At 43.2% G+C, this 22352-nt stretch overlaps 2 protein-coding genes across 8 annotated transcripts in view; one reads left to right on the plus strand and one right to left on the minus strand.

Annotated features, from left to right (window-relative positions):
* The window catches only part of VEPH1 (ventricular zone expressed PH domain containing 1), a 212198-nt gene that overhangs the window by 61047 nt on the left and 128799 nt on the right, over positions 1 to 22352 (plus strand). For all 7 annotated transcript variants that reach the window (XR_006888294.1, XR_006888295.1, XM_046659257.1 and 4 more), the window contains exon 5: positions 14086 to 14252. Coding sequence is in view for 5 of the 7 variants with exons in the window: in XM_046659257.1 (XP_046515213.1) it covers positions 14086 to 14252 (167 nt within the window). In the remaining 2 variants the exon portion in view is untranslated. The remainder of the gene's footprint in view (positions 1 to 14085; positions 14253 to 22352) is intronic.
* Positions 684 to 6735, minus strand: PTX3 (pentraxin 3). Its single transcript, XM_046659262.1, has 3 exons — positions 6485 to 6735; positions 5670 to 6029; positions 684 to 1921 (listed from the first exon to the last, which is right to left on the minus strand). Exons 1-3 carry the CDS (start codon positions 6612 to 6614, stop codon positions 1308 to 1310), a joined length of 1104 nt encoding a protein of 367 aa, XP_046515218.1. The 5' UTR covers positions 6615 to 6735; the 3' UTR covers positions 684 to 1307.

The raw sequence follows: 22352 nt of genomic DNA on the forward strand, positions 1-22352 counted from the left end.
CAAACCTCACGAGGAGATGACCTGTGGTTGTTCAGGCCCCATCTTTAGGCGGACACACCACCTCTACGGTTGTACGATATCTCCACTGATGTTCACAAGTGGCTCTGTGCTGTTCCCTCAGGCCTGCACAGCCCGTACAGGGGAGAACACTGGTGTGGCGGAGAGTTACCTCCCGTCTGCAGGGTGAACGAGGTTGGCCGTCCTCTCCTTCCTGCAGAAGGAAGAGAATGGGGTGTGCTTTCAGGGCAGGAGGCCTTGTTTCTTTTCCAGATTCTTAGATCGCCCAAATAACAGTCCTAAGCCACCTCTTGCAGGTGCCACGTGTATCTGGGAACCTTTGCAAATTCATTTGTTTTCCATGTTCCACAGCACAGACAGTTGTGGATGCTCGTAGAATCATCACATTGGAAGAGATCTAGAAATCATTATTTACTCAATTCCTTGATTTCTCAGTTGAGAAAACTAAAATCCAGGGAGATGAGTTGACTTAGCCAAGATCATATTTCTTGCTTATGATTTACAGGATGCTAAAGCTTAAACAACTCCATAGTTTGTCTCTAACAATGTTGACTATTACTATTTACATAATAGATTAGTATCTGAAAACTAATTGCCTGCTTTAGATGAAAAAAGAAAAGTGTGGATTTGCTCCAAAACATCTTTTAAATTTAAATTTAGACGACACGGGCTAGTTTTAGAAAATATTTTATTTACAGTAGAGCTTTACAAAAATAGTCTTAATAAAATTAATACAAAACCATTTTACAATATAACTTATATAACTATCTTCTCAAAAAAGTGACATTCGATTATAACATATAAACTACATTTGTATTTGTTACGTCAGATTGTAGTATAAATATGTTTTATCCTCATTTTTTTGTAATAAGGTACATACCAGTAACAATGAACAATGGACGACAAATGTTATTTTATTATTCTTCCAATGTAAAATTTATCTCTGGCCAAAACAAAAATAACCAGAGAAAAGTAAAACAATTGTCCTTCTGTTCAACAATAGAGTCCTTTTTAATTATTTGAGAGTTTATCTGACAAAGACACAGCATTCATCTGAAAGCACCATGGCATGAGGTCTAGTAACAATATCCCCAAAAGGCTTCTCCAGCGTCTTCCCTTCAACTGTGTATTCAATGTTTTTCCAAGACAAATAAAAAATGGATCTTAACTCTCTCCTTCATTAGTCTCAAGCATTCTTAATACGCACTGAGGTTTCTTAGACCTTCCCAACTGGCATATGTTGAAAATGTGAGTTTCCTTCTTTGGCTTCAAGCAGAGTTTCACAACACTTATGAAACATACTGAGCTCCTCCGTGTGGCTGAATCTCTGTGACTCCCCACCCAACAACATTTCCCCGGATGTGACAAGACTCTGCTCCTCCGGTCTCCCTTATCTCTTCATTGCTGAGAACATGATCCCAGATATTGAAGCCTGTGAGTCTTCCAGAAAAGGCTAATGTTTCATCAAAGCCACCACCCACACAGCAGCCGTTCTTTTCTTGGCCGATCTGCAGGATTCCTCCCTCGGGGACAACATGACCTGTGGCCATCTCGACAGTGGAAGCCACCAGTTCACCGTCTACCCACAAGGACGTGCGCCCTTTCTCTGAATTCCAGGTGCTGCACAGATGGGTCCACCTCCCCAGGGAAACCACAGTATCAGCGACCAGCTTGTTCTCCTCTCCACCCACCACAAACACTATGGACTGGGAGCTGAGGTACAGCTGGATCTCATATGGATTCCTCTTTGTGCCATAGGAAAACAGGATGGTTTTGTTTAATACATCTGTGGCTTTGACCCAAATGCAGGCACTAAAAGACTCAAGCCTCAGTGGTCTCGCCGGATGCACGCTTCCAAAAATCTTCTTGGAACGCATTGGGAATAAAACCGCTGTTTCACAACCTAGAGTAGCAAGAAAGTAAGAAGAATATGAGAGAAAATATAAATTCATTCAGAAATGATTCTGGCATTTAGGCATTTTAATGACTACAATTGAAAATTATAGGCAGCATCACATTATGACTTGAGGGCCCCCAAGTATGCTCTCTGCAGAGCATAAGCAAAGCACACAGGAACAAGGAAGCCAGCGGTCTTAACCAGCGAGCAGCTAAATGGAGAAGAAGGCAGGCAGAGGAGCCAGGCTGTCCAAACCCACAACAGAATGACAACCGCGTTTTAATAACTACTGCCCCCTCCAAATAGCTTATTTTCTTTGTTACAGCTTTTTAAAAATGTTGAATGATGCATTAACTTTAAACAATGACACTGTAATTTCCAAGAACTTAGAGCCAAACTTGTTTGCATCTCCTTGACTTCACCAAACTCCTAGAACAAAAAATCTGTGAATGCAATGGACCTAGCTCACCCCATTTAGCCATTGCCAACATGCAGTTTTAAACAAAACTCGAGGACAGGCATGTTGTTGCTGAACACATTTTAACATAGCACATGTTCTCAGATGTTTGTAAACTCTGCAGTTTATAGAACACCACTTGTGAAGGACGACAGTGTGTAATAATGATGACTAACTCCCATCAAGTACTAACTATGTGCCAGATACTGCTCTAGTCACTTCAGATGTCATTTTAATCCTCCTACCAACCCTAAAAGATAGTCTTCATAGTCCCATTTTGTGGATGAGAAAACTGAGGCATAAAGCCCTAAGTCATTTGGCTATGCTTATATAGCTGGGAAGGGGTGAAACTGGGCGTTGAGATTGGGCACACTGGCTGCAGAGGCCACATCCTTAGCCAGCACACTGCCTTGCTTCTTAATGGTAGAAGAAACCTCGGGTTTGGCTAGAAGAGCTGAAATTCAGTTTGTTTTGCTACTAGTAAGCTGTGCAGCTTTTCATGAGTCCCATAATCTCTCTGAGCTTTACAGCTATCTGTAAAAGCCTCTTCCCTTCTCCTTCTAATGCTCTGCAACTCTGTAAGCAACAGGTCTGCAGCCCTCAAGAAGAGCTGCATAGACCAAGCATATGCTTAAACACTCTTACTTTGTCCATATGTTTATAAATACTATTTAAGCAGTAATAAAAAACCTTTAAGGAAGAGTGAATGCTTCCAAGGGGCCTGGTGGAGAACATATTTCTGCTGAAGAGCAGTTAGAAGGAGACTTTCAAACTTGGGGGTTGGGAGCTCAGTAAACTCCCACCTCAGTGCATCTCCAGGTCACGTGTCCAGTCAAGGAGCTGGAGATGCTGAAGTGAAGGCCTTCCAGGTGTCTCTGGGAAACGATGTGATAAAACCTTTAACAAGTGAGCTGTGCTTTATGCTAACCTCATGTATGTATGAAAGATCAGATAAAGAATTTTTTAAAAAAATCTAAGTTAGGGCTAAGTATTCACTTTATAACAACCTAAAAATGATTTGCCGTAAGATAGCTTTGAAAAGCAAACTCCCGGAGCATTTAAAGACTAACTGCTGAATAGACAGAACTTGCAGGAACCAACACCCATACAGAGTGCAGTGAAGTAACGTAAACACCAGCAAGGGGCTGAGGGCAGGCTCTGTCCTGAGAAACTGAGATGTGGACCTTATCCTTTAGAAATAGACAAAGAAATATTGAGATTCAGAAAATCCTCTAAAAGAAGTTACAATACCAAAGCTCAAAATTGGCCCCATCACGCTTTGTTATTAACTTTTTCACTGAATAATTTGAATTTTTGAAGATTCTTTAAAATTAATTTTTAAAGAGGCATTGATTCTTTTTCTCAAATGAAATTGGTAGGTTCATTTAAATCAACAAACTGGGTTAATTAAATCAAACGAAGGTCATGGAACAAAAGATCAGCATATACATGGGCATTGAAAAATTCTCGGTAACGTCCAGTAAAGTCGAGTTCAAGAAGGTGCCTACTGCAATCTACTATAGTGATGCCCTGTTTCAGTAAGCCCAGCGGTCAGCACTGCATTCCAACCATCCCTCGCTGGCCGCGCTGGCCTCTTGGAGACTCAGCTTCCTCTGGAGGCTGCACTGGCTCTGTGAGTTCATAGAGGGGAACTGCATGCTGGTGGGGTTTTTGTGGCTTCTTTTGGGGACCAGTGATTCTCTTGATATTTCTTTAAAATATCAGAACTTTCTCATGAAATAACTTTTAACTAATAGGTTTTTCTGATTATATTATCAAAGACCAAACAAAATTCCAACCAGGTTCTTAGGAGGCCGACCAGAGAATGATTAGGAATCCCTCAGGAGCCAAGCTGGCAGGAAACAAGGGAGGGGAAAGCAAAGCATGTGGGGAAAGTACTACTCGAGGTAATAAGAAATTAACATTTTAGAATTCAGAAATGCACCCTTCTTCTGCTCTAACTAGTATGCAGAAGTGATGATGAAAATTAGCATAATGCTACAGTTGTTTTGTTATATGTAAAATGATTATACATGGTTTGCAAAAGACAAGAAATTCCATCCATTAAAATAGCCACAGAATTATAATTTGCCTCTTTGTCACTTACACTGTGGATCTATTGTATATTTGGTTTATGCTTTTCCCCCTGTGAAGCCCTACTTAATATTTAAGAAACTATGCTCTGCACTGATAAACAGTCCTCAAATCTTTAGAAAAAACTGACATTCCAGTCTGACTCCTGTAATTCTAAGTGAAACACGCTCTCACACCTGCTATGATTCTCCCTCCCACCCCGTGCAGTAAGAGCTGTTGTACTGGAAACATAAGGAAGCATGGCATTGCTTGCACTTGTTTTCTGTTTATGAGATTTTCAGGAAAAGTATAAGCTATATTTTCCTACCTAGGACACTGATTTTCTAATATAAACCATAAATGACCGTTGCATCACCATTTCTTAGAAAGTTTGCCCTATAATGGAGTGTCACTTGGCTCTAAATCTTCTCTTTGTTTTTTAATATCTTTAAAATGTATTATTTCCGGCCCACACGTGTTTGGAGATTCAAATAGCATCATATGAACTTTGACAAGATGCAGCTAGTTGGAAGGGCCTCTCTCCTGTTTGGCCCTGATCCTCCCATCCCCGGGGTGGCCCAGATACCAACTGGCTCCTACACCTGACTGTTCCCCTTTGGGAATCCCAAGCCGCACATCCTCCGCCCTCCTCTCTCACGCTAATTCAACAGACCTCTGGGGGCTGGGGGATCCCTCAGGAATTCCACCAACCCTCGGGGAGATCAGATCCATCCCAGGTCTCTTGCTCAGAAACAGCAGGGAGGAGGGGCCGGCCCGGGGACTGGAAAACGTCCCTAAAAGTTAGTCTGGGCCTGAAATAGCCCGGGGAACCAGAGCTCCCCCCAAAAGAGAGACAGGCTAAAATTAGAAGAAGTGGAAATCCCTAACGGAGGGAAGCAGGACAGTGAGAGAGGTCACGGTTATGATCGGTCAAGGGAGCTCCTGCAATGCCTGGTAGGATCGGGTGTCAGTCAGGGGCCCTTGACGTCTATTTCAAGACTATGATGGTGACGTCCACGGCTATCTTCTGGGATGTCTCGGGGCTGGAGGAGACCTTTTAAAGCCAGTTTTCCTGCCTAGCGTGATGCGTCTGAGCTCTGTGACCTTGCGTGGAGAAGCGGAGGTCCGCGCGCCCGTTTCCCCCGGGAAGGCTTCCCCCAGGGGCCTGCGGGCCGCGGCGTCCCGCAGAGCGCGCTAGAGAACAAAGCCGCGGGGGCTCCTCACCTGCGGGCAGCCAGCGCGGGGCCGCCCCGGCCTGCAGGGCGCGCAGGTCGGCGCGCGTCTGCCGCAGCTCCTCGAGCGCCGCGCCCTCCAGGCGCGCCAGCCGCCGGCCCGCGTCCCGGCTCTCCCGCTGCAGCTCGGCCAGCGCGCGGGCTAGCCCGGCCTCCGCGGGGGCCGCGGGCGCGCACGGCCCCGCCAGGCGGCCGGCCAGCCGGCCCAGCTCCTCCCGCAGCCTCTGCAGCTCGCCGCGCAGCACGTCGTCGGTGGCCTGCAGCAGCATGCCCTCCCGCATCTGCGAGTTCTCCAGCATGGTGAAGAGCTTGTCCCACTCGGAGTCCTCCCGGCGGCAGTCGCACGGCGTGGCTAGAGCGCGGGACACACACACGTTACCGACCCGCCCAGGCCTTCCTTGGGTGCTCTTTGTAAAAAGCTGACCTCCCTCGGCGGCCCCAGGTTACAGCCCATCCCCAGCAACCCCCTTCCCTTTAAGGACACCTCCGAAAAACAGTGTGTAAATATCTTGAGAATGACAGAAACCACTCATGCAGGTATATATTAAGTTGAACTCTATGAAATTGCCATTCATGTAGCTCAGAGCAGGCAAATATCGGCGATTTCATACGGTTCAACCCATTGTGTATCTGTGATAGAAATAACTTTTTGAAACCTCCCCCTTTCCTAAAGGGCTTCTCTCTTTTGCAAAATAAACTATAATTTTTAGCTTATTTCATTGGCTATAAAGTATATGCATAATATTTAGACCCAAAGAGGTGGATATGTAATTGGGGTTAGCAGAGAAACAGTTAAAATGAACTTACGGTCCTCGGTGGGATGGAGTCCATTGTCTATTTCGTTGTCCAAGTTCACATACATGAGCTCATAATCGTCCGAGTTCTCGGCCGACACTACAGACCAGAGAACACAAAACAGAATCGCAGGGAGATGCATTGCCGGAGAGAGACGAAGCTCTTGCCACAACCGGCGGTAGGAACGAGGCCAGAGGCTCTCCAGGGAGCGGAGAAGGAGCGCGGACTCTGAGAGGCAGGAGGCGAGAGCCCTTAATAAATGCTGGGAGAGTCTGAATGGGGATGAATGAGTAATGCCGGTGGCACTGCGGCAACGGGAGTTCCCTGAATTTGGGGGAGGGGGCTGGCGGGGACAGGGAGGGAGATGCGCACGTTGCACAATAGTGAAAAGCAAAGGTTTACACAGCAGATTAATTGGAGGAGGGTCAGAGGGGAAAGAGGGGGGAAACCAGGGCTGGGAGTGTCCTCTGAGGACCGGCTGTTGTAACTTGAATTGGTAGCCCTCAGGGATGAAAGGGCGGGAGGTGGGTTAGGGAGAGAAATAGTTCAGCAAGCATAGACGTGTGAAGCAAGAGCATCGTTTCAGCATTTTGTGTGTGCCTTTATTTCACAACCCGTTATGTACAGAAAACTTTTTTTCCCTTTTCACTTGCACACAGTTTTATAGGTCTAAGCTGAGCAAGGTACTCGGTGATTCCAAGACAAACTATTCTATGGCTCCAGAAGCCAAGTCCATTCTGAGTTATTTGATCTTGAATCCTTCTGGAATTGCAACTATACTTTTACAAACATGTATTTTTTAATGACAAACAATATGGCAAAACTGGCAAACCTAGAATAAGAAAGAGCTGGGGGACAGGAGTAAACTGATTTTAGATACGCTTCTTTTCATAACCTGGTATTATATGAAAATTATATTATTTCACCAGGCTTAGAATCAAAGATCATATTTTTAAGTAAATTTAGGGTAAATTCTGCCAATATATGGGGTCTGTTTAAACTGAAAACTTTCTGGCACAAAACACCTAGAATTGTGTCTACATAATAATAATAATAAAAACTTTAAATATACAAATGAGTTCCCGGTAAAGTAAGGGAAATTGTCCAGGTGCCAAAGACAGAGAGGGAGCTGAGACAGAAGGTGAGCCCCAGAGCTGCAGCTGGGGCTCCCTTGGAGGGGGTAGGAGTGGAGGTTATCAGGGCTGTGACAACCACCAAGTGGGGGCTAAGCTTAGGCCAGGTGAGGAGGTGGAAGTGAGACTGGCACGTAAAGCTGGACCCTTAGAGTTACCTCCTGCATCTCAGCAGGCACAGCTGCACTCTCTGCCCAGCTCAGGAAAGTGAGAAGTCAGCACGTCCGTGTGACTGAACTCCACAGGGTCCCTGAGAGTTTGTGACTTGAGGCCTGCCCTCACACATGTTTGAGATTCAAATGTATATCGTCTGCCACAGTAAAAATAAACTCACAATGAAAAGTACGTAAATGTAAGAGGAAACAACTCACCATAAATGAGAATCAGCAGAAACCAAAAAGGACTAGACACTCCTCCCTAAAGAACTTCATTTATTTAAAATGTCAGCTAGAAATTAGAAAATAAATGTGTTTAAAATTATTTAAGATCAGCAAGAAGGAATTGGAAACATGAAAAAAAGAAGACATTGTCAAAAGAAAAAGACTAGGCAGATTTTTTAAAGAACCAAATATAACTTCTGGAATTTTTTAAAACGTTAATTAAAATGTTTAAAAACCCTCAAGGAATGGGTTAAACGGCAAAGTAGGCAAAGCTGAAGAGAATGTTAAGGAACTGGAAGAAAGATCTAAGGAAATAATCCAAAATGTACTCCTTAAGTTCAGTAAAGTATTCTAAAATCCTTTCATTGTTCAGGGGGTGATAGAGAAATTAATTAATTTTGCTTTGTTAGTTCAAGAATGTTTATCTTTTAAAGCACAACCACCAAAACCAAAAGGAAATAGAACATCCAAATAGAGGAATTTAAAAAGAATTTAAAAAAACAACCTTGATCTGATCAATAGAAAGCAGTGAAGGAAAGAAGAAAAGCATAGACAAAGATAAATAAAAAGCCCAACATAATGTAGTAAAAATAAATCCAAATATACCAATAATCACCATCAGTATTAATGAAACAAACTTTCCAGCTAAGAGACCAAGGTTGACAATAGGTATATCTTTCAAATTGCAAGCTATATGTCACTTATAAGCACCACATATAAAAAATGAGAATATAGAAATGTTGAAAGTAAAACATGTAAGAAAGCAGGGATGGAGCAGGGAAAGTATACCAAAAATATAGCATAGCCATATTAATATCAGTCAAAAATAGACGTTAAGGCAAAAAGAATAATTAAATTATGATTTAAAAAAACCACTTTGCCAGGAAGATATCTCAGAATTATCTAGCAACATAGTTTCAAAAACTATATATCAAAGATGGACAGAATTATAAGGAGAAATTGACAAATCCATAGTCATGGAGGTCAGATTTTAGCATACCTCTCTCATAACTGATAAGTCCACTTTTGTCATAAGTGATCATTCAAATGCTAAAAAAAAAACTGCTGAAAAATACAGAAACTTAAACTACATCATTTAAAGTTCAATATAATGAAATAGGTAAAGCATTGTCCAGAAGGTTTGATAAGCAAATTCTGCCAAACATTCAAGGAACACATCATCCCCATCTTATGCAAACTGCTTCTGAGAATAGAGGGTGCAGGAACGTGCTACATTCTTTTCATGTGTCCAGCAAGTATGATACCAAAAAGAGACAAGGACAGTACAAGAAAGGACAAGTGCAGGCCAGTCTCATTTAAGAACATAGATGCAAAAGCTACAAATCAGATACCAGCCAAATGAACCCTGCCATGTATGTACAAAAACACATCATAACCAAGGTGAGTTTTTTCCAAAACTGCAAGATTGATTAAACGTTAGAATATCTATTAATTGATTATATTAATTGATTACATTTATTATATTACATCATATGGTTATGTCAACAGATGCAGAAAAATCATTTAATAAAATTCAACACTCATTCATGTTCAAACTAGGAAACAGACAGGAACTTTAATAAACGTAAATACCAAAAATCTGTAGACACATAGTCTAATAATGGTGAATTCTTAGAAACATACTCTTTAAAAACAGGAATAACAAAAGGATTCCCATGAACACTGGTTCTATTCATCAAACTATTAGGGGTCCCAGCCAGTAAAGCAGGACAAGAAAGGAACATAAAGAATAAAGATGGACAGAAAGAAACAAAGCTGTTACCAATTTTTACAATTTGATTACTTATATACAGAAACTCTAAGAGACTCTAAAGACATTGTTAATAAGAGAATTGAAGAAATTTTGCTGGATGAAAGATCAACATACAAAAATTAATTGCTTTTTTAATACCAGCAGACAAATTGAAAATATCTTAAAAGAAAAAACCCTCCATTTACAATAACAACAACAAATATGGAATACCTAGGGATCAGTTTAATAAAAGATGCATATGGCACAGCTGATATCACAAATCTTTATTGAAAGGAGTAAAAAAAACTACACAGATGGAAGGTTATGTCATGTTCTTGAATGGGAACACTCAGTTTCACAGAGATGTCAGTTATCCTAAATTAGTCTATATATTCAATGTGAAAAAACAGAATCCTAACCCAGTTTTTCAAGAAAGTTTACAAAGTAAAGGTAAAATTAATATAAAGAAGCCAAGAGGAATTTGAAGTAGAAGGTGAAGAAATTTTCCCTATGAGACATAATGATTTATTATAAAGTTATTATAATGGAGAAAATGTATAATTGGTAAACATGTAAGTACCCAGAAACAGACCCAGACGTGTGGGAAGCCTTGTAAATGCAAGAGTTACTACAAATCAGAAGGGGAACAATTGACTACTCAATAAATGGAGCTGGGACAATTGTTAATACACACACAAAAAATTATTTATTTATTTATTTATTTATTTATTTATTTATTTATTTATTTAAGGCAGATTAGCCCTAAGCTAACATCTGCTGCCAATCCTCCTCTTTTTTGCTGAGGAAGACTGGCCCTGGGCTAACATCTATGCCCATCTTCCTCTAATTTACATGTGGGACACCTGCCACAGTATGGCTTGACAAGTGGTTCTAGGTCCACATCCGGGATGCAAACCGGTGAACCCCAGGCCCTGAAGCAGAGCATGTGAACTTAACAGCTGTACCACCAGGCTGGCCCCCAAAATATTTATTTAGATCCCTTCCTCATATGTACAAAAAGTAAATTCCAGATGGATTAAAGGCAAATATGAAAAACAAAACCGTAATGCTTTTAGGAGAAAATATAGAACAATATTTTTATGAACTTGGGATAAGGAAAGATTTTTCAATAACAAAAAAATCACAAACCATAAAGTAAAGAAATTTTAAAAATCAACTACATTAGAATTGCAACTTCAAAATTTTTAAACAAAAAATTAGTGTCCAGAATAAATAAGGAAATTCTACAAATCAATAAGAAAACCCAAGCATCGAAATCAAAAATAGGCAAAGGATATGAATGGCCCAATCATGGGATAGGAAATGACCTGTAAACATGTAAAAAGGGTACTGGGCCACTCAAATAATTAAGGAAATGAAAATTAAAATGAAAAAATCAGATATCATCTCACACCCCATCAGCTGGCAAAAACCGATGTCCGTGAAGACCAAAGGTTAGCAAGGATGTGGAGGGTGTTGGTGGCTGTATAAATTATTGTAATCATGGTGGTAGGCAGAATAGTGCCCCAACCAAAGATGTCCAGGTCTTTATCCCCATAACCTGTGGACATGTTATGCTTCATTGCATTGAAGATAGAATTAAGGCTGCTGTATAAGATACGGAGTTAATTCTAGATTATCCAGACAGGCCCAATGTAATCACAAGAGTCCTTAAAAGTGGAAGGGAGAGGTGGAAGAGAGCATCAGAGGAGGAGACGTGACACCAGAAGCAGGCTCAGAGAGATGCCATGTTGCTGACTGCAGAAGATGGAGGAAGGGAACCCTAAGCCAGTGTCTCTAGAAGCTAGAAAAGTCAAGGAAACGGACTCCCTTCTACAGCCTCTGGGAAGAAACCTAGCCCTTCCGATGCCTGGATTTTAGCCCAGTGAGACTCATGTTGGACTTTTGAACTATAGAAATATAAAGTAGTAAATTTGTGTTACTTTGGAGCACTACGTTTTTGGTAATTTCTTATGGCAGCTATAAAAAACAAATACATCCACTTTGCAAAGAAACTTGGAACATCTAGAAACTTAACTCTCAGAAACATAACCACTGCTTTGCTACTTAATTATGCAGTCCAGGGACCATCAGCACCGCCTGAGAGCTGGTTGGAAATTCAGATTCTCCACTTCTACCCTCAACCTGCTGAGGCAATAGCTAACAAGACGCTCAGGTGGTTTCAAAGCACATGAAGTGCAGAAGCAGCGCCCTCGGGAATGTCTCCCATTTATGCGCAAAGAAATAGGTATAAAAACGCAGCACTATTGGTGAAAGCAAATAATAGTCATAATAAGAAGAAGAAAGATTTTAGCCGTAAAATTTTATGGTCTTTCAGCCATAGAGTGTATGAATAAATTGTTGCATACTTATACAATGGAATATCATACAGCTGTGAGAATAAACAAAGAAGAGCTTCTTGGAGATAAAACTTCAACAAAATGTTGAATGGGAAAAAAAACTTTGTGGCAAAGAGATATGTACAGTATGATACTATTGATATAAAATTTTAAAGCATACAAAACAGCACTATGAAATGCTTTTTGGTATGTACACATGCAATCGAAGTGTAAAAACATTCATGAAGATGATAAGTACCAACTTCAGGATGGTAGTTGCCCCGAGGGAGAAAAGGAAACGCATGGGATGGAAAACAGTTACGGCACAAGGTTGAATTTTGACAAAGCTGGTTGGTGGGCACAGCAGTGTTCCTTATATTATTGCCTACATTTGTCTAATGGCTTGAAATATTTCATAATTAAGAAGAATACATTAGTTTACAAATAGAATTTATACGATTTCTATGCTGAAGCGTCTTCATCAATTTCTAACTCAAAAAAAGTTCTTAGCATTTATTCTTGTATTATTTGATCGGAATTAGTCAGCTAAAAATGACTAATCTGGAGTTTTCCCCTTCAAGCCTCCCAGGGCATTAGTGAATATTGCGCCAAAAAGCCTTATGCCAGTTTGCTGTCTTCAGTTTCAACAACAGGCCCATTTATCATGACCTTCTCCAGCAATTGCTCAGTATGTCTACATAATCTAGTTCTGTGATCTAATGCATTCTGTACTGACTGGGCATTACGCTTAAAATTCCTGATCATTTAAGGAAAAGCGCTTAGTAAAAATAAACAGAAAACAAACAAACAAAATAAAACAATGTTTTCAGATGAACACAACATTTTTTTAAAAGAAAACCTTGAGTATATCCAATACCTTATACTCTGTGGGCATATGTCTAAAATCTGTTTGAGACTGACTCTACCGACCCACATGTGGAAAAAGCAATTCCATTATTTATTGTCACCCAAATACATTCAATTCGATCCAGAATCTCCTTTCATTAAATTTACTCACTGATACTCTGAAATTGCTGGCCCTCTTTCCTTAATCCTTATATCTAAGTGGCCTTTACATATGGACATGTCCCCACCATTTAATAAGGGTCTGTGTACATGTTTTCATTGCATATTTGATTCTTTCTGTGTGTACCTTCTATATACAAAGCCAGATTCAAAGTAAATTGAGGCAAGAAAATTCTTTTTCCAGAAATCCCTAGAAACCACTTTTCCTGAGACCTTTAAGTACTTGAGAGGATTTTGAGAAAAAGTCCACACCATAAAGCGATAAGCACATGTTCCCCATATGTTTGCAGAGAAGTCCCTGTAGCTTATGTAGTATTTTTTCTTTAGATTTTGCCATTTTTAATCCAGTTGTCCATACATGTCTTTGAGACAAATCACGTGTGACAAACAAACTGAGTCTAAACTGCGCTTGAAATAGTGCAGAAATTGGGGCTTTAGATTTGCATTGCTACTTTTCTAACTATTCATAAAAATACGGCACAGTTTCCATATGTCGTCTGTCTAAATCATGCCTCGGTATCTCTCAGGAACGTGACTGCATTCCTCTGCGCTATTTTTTTTTGGTTCAGTTGCACTTAGATTCACGCTCATGGCACTGGTTACTTTTCATTTAAAACAGCAGCCAAACTTTGTTTCTCGTCAGGAATTCTTTATCAGAACTGTTTCCTTCTCAAGGGTGTGGTCTGGTTACTGTCAAATGTTCCTCTTTCCTCATGGGGCATTACTCAGGAAGAATTTTCATTAGATAATAGTACTGATTGTATCATAAAATATTCCCTTTCGCGGAATCAGTTGAAGTCACGCGTTAATGATCTTTCAGAATAAGTCATCATAAGGTACTGCGTTATTTTTAGCAGAAATCTTGACCATCAGTCTGTGCTATTTAATGTGTAAGTGCAAAGTTTATTGCGTTGACAATAACGGTATTTCTATTGCTCACAGGCTGACAAAGTCATCATTCCTTTTGTTGTTCCCTCAATAGGTAATGCCATGTTGTTGAGGGTGTTACCTGCTGTGTATGAAAAGCAGCCTCAAGCGATTAACAGACGCCTGACGGAACTCCTGGCCTTGATGTCTCGGCTGGAACAACCAGAGCAGTACCATCTTCTACGGCTTTTGCACGTAGCAGCAAAGACAAAGCAACCGGAGGTAGAGTACATTGTATACATGACGGTCCACACAACCAGGCATGTTTCTGGGTCTGTGACAGGATGTGTGCCTAAGGGTTCCTGTCTCATGAGTCTATACACACCCAGCTTTAGATGAAAGCGCTCATCCACTTTTTCTAGAATCATAAAAGTGAGGAGGTAATGGCAGAAGCTGGGTACTGTCTTAGGGTTCTCCAGAGAAACATAACCAATAGGATGTGTGTGTGTGTGTGTGTGTGTGTGTGTGTGTATTTATATAATTTATTATGGGGAACTGGCTTATGCATTTATGGAGGCTGAGAAGTCCCACAGTCTGCCATCTGTAAGCTGAGGACCTGGGGGAGCGAGCAGTGTAGCTCTGGTCCGAGCCTGAAGGCCTAAGGACAAGGAGAAATGATGGTGTGAGTTCTAGTCCACGTCCAAAAGCCTGAGAACCGGAGGGCTGGCTCTGTAAGTCCCAGTCCGAGGGGAGGAGGGGACCGATGTCCTCAGCTCAAGCAGTCATATCAGGCCCTCAGTAAATGGGATGCAGCCCTCCCACACCGGGGAGGCGACCTGCTTTACTCATTCTATCAATTTAAATGCCAATCTCATCTGGAAACACTCTCACAGACACACCTAAAATAATGTTTAATCAAATATCTGGGCACCCGCTGACCCAGTGAGAGTGACACATAAAATCGACCATCACAGGTACAAACACAGCAAATGTGCAAATCCATAGCCATTGTAGCATAGTGTCAGTGAAAGTTTAGTGTGGCCATGCAGTCCTAGGGATCTACGGTTTCTCAGACAGGACCAAAGAAAAGACCTACATATGCCTTGATTTATGGGGAAATGAGCCTGTAGTGAGAGTAAAGTCTCTTTTTCTAGATAGTGAATTAGCTGTTTTTTGGATTCAAGTAAAAGATCGTAATTAGAATGTTTGTGATTATCAGTAACAGAACACACAACCCACAGTGGTTTAAACAATACAAGGAATCTATTAGCTAATGTGTTGGGAAAAAACCTTCAGATCAGGCTTGATCCAGGGGCTCAAATCATGTGAACAGAACAGCTTCTCTATCTCCATTTTCAGATTTGATTTCTAGGTTTTAGCTTCCATTTTCTGCAAGCTTTCTCATTGCGGACTCCAGATGGGTGCTAGGGGCTCTCTAGGCATTATGCTTCTCCTACCTCAACTACCACCACCAAAACTCAAGTGGAAGTCCTGATATTCTCTGTTAAGGACACATGCTCTACCCCTGGAGATTCTCCTGAACTCCAAGAATATTCAGATAGAAACTAGAGGTCTGCTAGGAAGGGAGAAGTAGAAATGGATTCTGGAGAGTACCAACATGTGTGCACAGTGAAGATTAATGGTCAACCCAAGGTTCAATCAATTATGATTGTATCTCTGCTCCAGTTCCTGATAAAATCAATATCTACTACTTGAAAAACCAGTTAACACTAAGGTGAAGACTGGAACATTTGCATTCAACATTAGAAGTGTTCAAAGAAAGGAAGGAAAGAATGGTCACGTGCATAATGAAGCACAGTAGACTGCAAGCTCTTGGTGGTAAGGCACGATTTCTTCTTTGCCTCTGGATCCCACACCTTGGCATAGTATCTGACAGCACTGAATAAAATTCATAAAACCAAACCGAACTAAACAGAGTGATAAGTGTTCTACAAGTGGTATAAACACAGAGAGAGGGGCAATGAATTCTGTCTTGGGAGAAATAGGTGCCATGCATACCCACAAAGGGAGCAGCATTCAGACATTGAAGATTCCAAAGGTTTGTGCCAGGTGGAGCAGAGGAGCAAAGGGCCTTCGGGAAATGGAGACAGGGCTAGGAGTCCTGGACACTGGAGAGCAGGCTTGAGCCCCACCCTGGAGATTTCCATTCAATATGTCTAGGGTGGGCCCCCTCCCCACATGCTGCCTTTTTACAAGTTCTCGGGAGATGCTGCCCCTGCTGCTTCCGGGCCCACACTTGGGATAGCAAGGCTGGAGGTCGGGCAGAGGTCTGGGGATGTCCGTGTCATCTGTTTTGTGTAGAATGACTGTGCAACTATGGAAGTTTAGAGGAAATAGGGAGGGTTAAAAAAATCCAGTAAGAATAAAAAGATTGAAGATGTGAGAGAAAATATTAGCTAGAACAGGGTACACGAGTTAATTAGGGAATGAATTCCAGAGCACACCTGGGGGCATCAATGTCAGAAAAGACGAAGGGTAGAGAGGATGAGCAAAGCTGCAGGGCAGTGTGGGTGGGAGTGGAGTGGAGAGTTCACTGGGTCACCTAAACGGAGGCTCAGGGTGAGGGGCACGGATGGAGCGGCGCACTCATTTCCTGTGCTGCTGTAAAGTTATCACAGACTTAGTGATTTAAAGCCACACGAGTCTATTACCTTACAGTCCTGGAGGTTAGAAGTCCAAAAGGGGTCAGAAGAGCTGCATTCCGTCTGGAGACTCCAGAGGAGCATCTTTCCTGCCTTTTCCAGCTTCTAGAGGCTGCCTGCACTCCTTGGCTCATGGCGGCATGACTCTCACCTCTGCTTTTCACATCACATCTCCTTCTCTGACTCTCACCCTCCTCCCTCTTCTGAGGACCCTGTGGTTGCACTGGGGCCAGTCAGATGACCCAGGATTATCTCTCCATCACAAGACCCTTAACTTAATCCATGTACAAAGTCCCTTTTCCATGTAAGGCAACATATTCACAGGTTTAGAGGTTAGGATGTGGACATCGTTCGGGATCATTATTCTGCCTACCACAGATAGAGTCTGGGACCAGGTGTTACAGGGAGTAAGGAGGGGTGACTAAAGGCCAAACTTGGTTTCATAAAGGAGGCGGCTGGCATGCCGTTTTATCCGCAGCCTGAGAGCAAGAGAAAAACAAACAGTTTTTGAGAAGACAGGTTCAATAAGAGTTCAAGGGGATCTGGAGAGAGTAACTGAATTCAACTTATTTCCCATGGGGTGAAGGCTGGGCATGACAGTAAATGAAACCAAGAGGAGGCTTACTTATAGAAAGGGGGAGGGGAAAGGACTTGGGTTCACCCCATCCAAAAAGGCAGGGTCGGAAAGTGAGGGTGGCATCGTGTGTGGCATTCAAAGAGGTCCCATCAGACCCCTGGCTACAGCCCTTCTGTGGCTGCCCAGAGATTCAGAAAGGGCATATGAGGCCATTTAAAACCAGGCCCTGACCACTGCCTGGCCTCCTAGAGTCTCTTTAACCCCAGCACCTCCAACAACTATAGAGTCCCAGGAACCAGGAGATGGGCATTCTCTCTCTCAGGGCACAGTTTTTATATATATACTGTGTTCTCCACCTGGAATTTTCTTCCCTCACTACTACAGCCCTTTCTGGGTGGTCTCTTTCTGGTCCTGGTCCTTTACACAGCTGCTTAGATGTCGCTTTCTTGCTGGGAATCTTGTTTGACTCTTTCCTTTCCCCTAATCTCTGCCGCAGCAAATTTCACCCTGTAATGCATCTGCCTCTACTGTTCTCTCTCCGTCTGGACCACCTTAGCTGTGATGCGAATGCTCGGGATATGAGGACCATCTTATTCGCCACTGTATCTCCAGTGCCTCGCACAGTACCTGGCACACAGAAGTCATTCCAGGAATATTTCTTAACCCAGATGAGTTACTGCTAGTGCCTAAATTTGCCGAGGACTTTATCATTCACAAAGGACTTTTTTTTTTTGAGGAAGATTCGCCCTGAGCTAACATCCATTGCTAATCTTCCTGCCTTTTTTTTTTTTTTTTGCTTGAGGAAGATTAGCCCCAAGTTAACATCTGTGCCAGTCTTCCTCTATTTTGTATGTGGGATGCTGCCACCGCATGGTTGATGAGGGAGTGGGTCCACGCCCAGGATCCAGACACACAAACTCCAGCGGCTGAAGCAGAGGGTGTGGAACTGTAACCACTCTGCCACAGAACCAGCCCCCACAAAGGACTTTTTCTTTAACATCTAATATCTTATTTAATCCCGCATATAACTCTATGATGTGTTATTTTTTTCTTCATTTACATCAGTCAATATAGATGCTCTGAGAGGTTAACTTGCCCCCATCACATGGGTAGTAAGAGGTAAGTGACGGTCCAGGACTCTGACTCCCCACCCCCTCCTCTCTTGGCCTTGAGAGGTAACCAAGCAGGCTCCGCTCGAGAAGGCCACAGTGGGAGCAGTGTTCTCAGCTGGTTACAGGAGGCAGGGGAGGGTGGACAAGGGGCGCTAATAGTGGCCAAGCTCACTCCAGGTACCAGACACTGTGGGGGAGTCCTACAGACATTATCTCCCTGTTCCCTGCAACAAGCTTCTCATTTTGTAAACAGAGAAGTTGAAGTTTGGAGAGGTTAAGAACAGGGCTGGTACCAATGAGTGACTTGGTGAGGTAGCTTTCCACGCCCCCTCCTCTTTATCAGCCCCTCCACTTTTCCTATGGGCAGTGTCCATGTCTCCTACTGGCTATATAGTCACACTGCCCTTCTTAAGACTGCCATTTACAAAAGACCTGGGGCTGATACTGGTTGGATAACTTTCTCAAAGCCATACAGGGGAGGCCAAGCTACATTGTAAACCCAGTCTAATTCCAGCCAATGAGATGTTTTGACCTCAACACACTGAACAGTTGAGGCTGCGGCTAGTGAAGCAAATGGGAGTGCCAGAGGACACAGTGGAAGGTGGCAGTCAGAAAGGTGAGCTAGACAAGAGGAGGAGGAGACTTGAACTGAATGAGGAGGAGAGGGCGAAAGCAGATTCCTGTAGGTACTGTGGTTGCTGAGTGTGGATCCCAGAAGGAAAAAGCAAGGGGTTAGGAAGCACCCATAGTGATGTGAACAGACCCTACCTGTCCCAGGATCCTAACCAATGGGGAGAAGTTGTGACGGGGGGAACTGCCCAACCTTTTGTTTTCCATCAGCGCTTCCTTCGTGTTAAAGTAGCTTCCTTTGTGTTAAAGTTTGCCTCCTTCAGCTCTTTAGCTCTTCATGAGCTCACACCTGGTTACTGAGTCATGCGGGCAGTGAGCAAGAGAAATGCCTGACTCACCTCCTCTCTCTCACGTTCATTAACCAGACAGCGGGCAAGGGGAATGGGAGGAAGGATGGAGAAAGGGTTTACTGAGAGAGGGAAGTGAAATCTGGGGCAACAATCAGAAATGCAGACTGAGGCTTTCAATTTAAGTCCAGTTGATTTAATTTCAGATGAAATAAGAAGGTAAATAATGAGGTTTTTGACCCTGTGAAATTTGGGTTAAAGTGGAGCTTTTATTTCTGCTGTGCTCCGTACTTGGAGGTAAACTGTGCAGGTTCTCCATCAGAGCCTTATAGAGGAATGTTTCACACTTTCTTGAATGCCCTCCTCACCACCCTTCTTCTGTGACCAGTGAAGCCTGGCTCTCCAGGGCTGGAGGGTCAACAGTTGGCCCTTGAAAAAAGATTTTCTGTGTGTAAAGCTAACTAGTCCATGAGATTGCAAAGATGGCATAGCTTCAACATCCATACATCTGCGAACTTCAGATGTGGTTGGTCGGGCAGTTGGGTCCTCTTTCTCCATCATTGCCCTCTGGGTGTCTCTCTCTAAGGAAACTAACCTTCCTAGATGGAGAGGGGCAGTTCCTGGCTGGTGATTCACGGCTGGAACCTCCAGAGAATCCTCAGGGTCCATTTAAGGGAAAGACTGGGTGGTCAATTTTCCAAGTGGCCTTCTGGGGCTAAATCTGTATTCTTGGCTGCCATAAACCGTGCTGTAGTCTAGCCAACAAAAGATGGAAAGGAATAGAATTTAGTAACACATGTGAGCACATCTGTTATTATCCCCAGGACATGGGCTTCTAGCCCTGACCATGCAGAGATGAGTGGCAGAGAGTGGCAAGTTGAGCCCTCTGCTGATTAATGTCTGGACCCGGAAGAGCTGCTTTTGTGGTCGAGTCCCTAGAGAAGAGAGTCCTTTTCCAGGATTTTCTCTGAGCAGCACAGAGCATTCCTGTTCACAGACCTAATCTTATAGCCGCTAACACAGCATCACCAGGCTGACAATACTCACAGGTCACTTTTGGTATTTGTTTAAAATAAGAAGCCATTTGAAGAACATTAAGGAGATGGAGTGAAAGAATATATAGACTGTTCTAAAACAGTCTTTGGAGCAGAACCATGGTTTTCAGAATGTTTATTTTTTCAGTATGAGTAAGTAGTAAATGAAAAGAGTGGTAGTTATTTTACAGATTTTTGGAGATTAATAGAGATTGTTAGTGCTAGCCAAATTCATTGAAAGAGAAAATTGGCCTGAGGACCATTTTAAGAGGCAGTGCACACACACCCATGTACACACCCACGCACACAATAGGTCTACCTTTTATTCTATACATAAGAATTTAAAAGTCACTCGCTGCCAATCAAGTTATGGTGCTGTGTTTTCAGATGGCCCTACCCTCAAGGTGCCCATGGCCTCAGTTGATGAGATGTGTCTACAAAACTTCAGTTCAATGACGAGATGCTAAACCTGTCAGCAGACTGCTAGGGGAGCCCAGCAAAGGCAGTGATTGATTCTGCTCAGGAAGGACCAGGAAAGCCAAGGATAGGACCTGTCCCTGGGCTACTTGCTTTAGAGGGCTCTGGTTTGGGCCTCCTCTACCTGCACCCCCAGTTCCCATCCACTCCCTTGCTGACTAAACATAGTCCAGGTAACTGGGACCTTAGAACCCCTTTCCTATATGTCTCATCCTGCTCCCGGTGCTTGTACAGCCTGGTCCCCGGATCTGTTCTCCCAGGGACAGGCCACGTCAACAGTGTGACTCCGTAGGCCTAGGGGGTGGCCTTCATGAGCTTGCATATGTGGGCTGGGGTATTCACACACATTCATATGAGATTCCTTGCAGGGCAAAGCCAGGGGTAGAAAGAGAAGGGAGGGGCAAGGAATGGGGGCTAGGGGCATTTCTCTCTGTTCCCTCTACAGAGGCCGAGAACTCTAAATTCAAATCAAGCCTCTCAGGTTGTTATGAAGGTGTATGTCAGGCAGGAGGATAGGACATTTTGTGTAGCTGCTAGATATCTGGGCGTGTGGTCTGGGGGCCTCCATCTGTACTCTAGCCCAGGTCCTGCATGTGTTAGCGTGGGCTGGAGGGAAGGCTTCCCAGAAGTAGAGATATTTGAGATCAACTTTTTTTGTTGTTTTTTTTAAAGACTGGCACCTGAGCTAACATCTGTTGCCAATGTTTTTTATGTTTTTTTCTTCTTCTCCCCAAAGCTCCCCAGTATATAGTTGTGTATTCTAGTTGTAGGTCCTTCTGGCTCTGCTCTGTGGGATGCCACCCCAGCACGGCCTGACGAGCAGTGCTAGGTCCACACCCAGGATCCAAACCGGGGAAACTCTAGGCCACTGAAGCGGAGCGCACGAACTCAACCACTCGGCCACGGGGCCAGCCCCTCAGCTTTGAAAGTATAAAAGTCTTCTCCATGTTCAAGCCACTCGGGGTGGTCAGTGGCCTGTTGCTGGGTCAGGGGGTTAATGGGGAAGAGGCAGCAGATAAGCCTGTCCATGAAGGCCCTGGAATGCCATGGCGTTGGGATCCCGGCTGCGGGCCATGGGGAACTCTGAAGGTCTGTAAGAGGATTGCTGTGATCAGTTGCGTTTTAGGACAAAGCCTCTGGTGGTAGTGAGGAGGCTGAACAGAAGGGAGAGAGGCTTGAGGCCGGTGTGGAAGCTTGTCCAGGGGGCTTATGGCCTGAACAAAGGCTGTGTCAGCTTGCTCTCTGCCAGCTGTGTTGTCTTAGTGGCTACTCTGCTGTCAGCAAAGGCAAGGCTTTCCCTGAGACATGAAGCAGCTCCCAGTGAGGTACCTGAAGAGACCAGCCAAAGGAAATGCCCTGTGTTTGGGAAATAAAATTCCTCCTCATCCAAGACTAATCCATCTAAGGCCCAAAGCGCCACTTCCCTTCCATGTGTATGGCAAACTTCAAGGCATGTCTCTCTTTTCTATCACCATCATCATAAACTGTGGGTTATCAGGAAATCACAGCAAAATAATCAACTTTTGTTTAATTGGTAAAATTGTTATTAGTTTGCTTACATTATTCAGGGCTTCTCTTCTTTTTGGTCTTTCCAAGGATTCA

This window comes from Equus quagga, chromosome 4, assembly GCF_021613505.1.
Source record: "Equus quagga isolate Etosha38 chromosome 4, UCLA_HA_Equagga_1.0, whole genome shotgun sequence".
Classification (NCBI taxonomy): Eukaryota; Metazoa; Chordata; class Mammalia; order Perissodactyla; family Equidae; genus Equus; species Equus quagga.

Bases quoted from the DNA above. Each gene is read 5' to 3' on its own strand.
- PTX3 (XM_046659262.1), bottom strand. From the start codon at position 6,614: ATGCATCTCCCTGCGATTCTGTTTTGTGTTCTCTGGTCTGTAGTGTCG. The intron at 6,030-6,484 runs GTAAGTTCATTT...CCCGCGCTCTAG, and splicing joins ACTCCATCCCACCGAGGACC to CCACGCCGTGCGACTGCCGC. The intron at 1,922-5,669 runs GTGAGGAGCCCC...TTGCTACTCTAG, and splicing joins CCCGCGCTGGCTGCCCGCAG to GTTGTGAAACAGCGGTTTTA.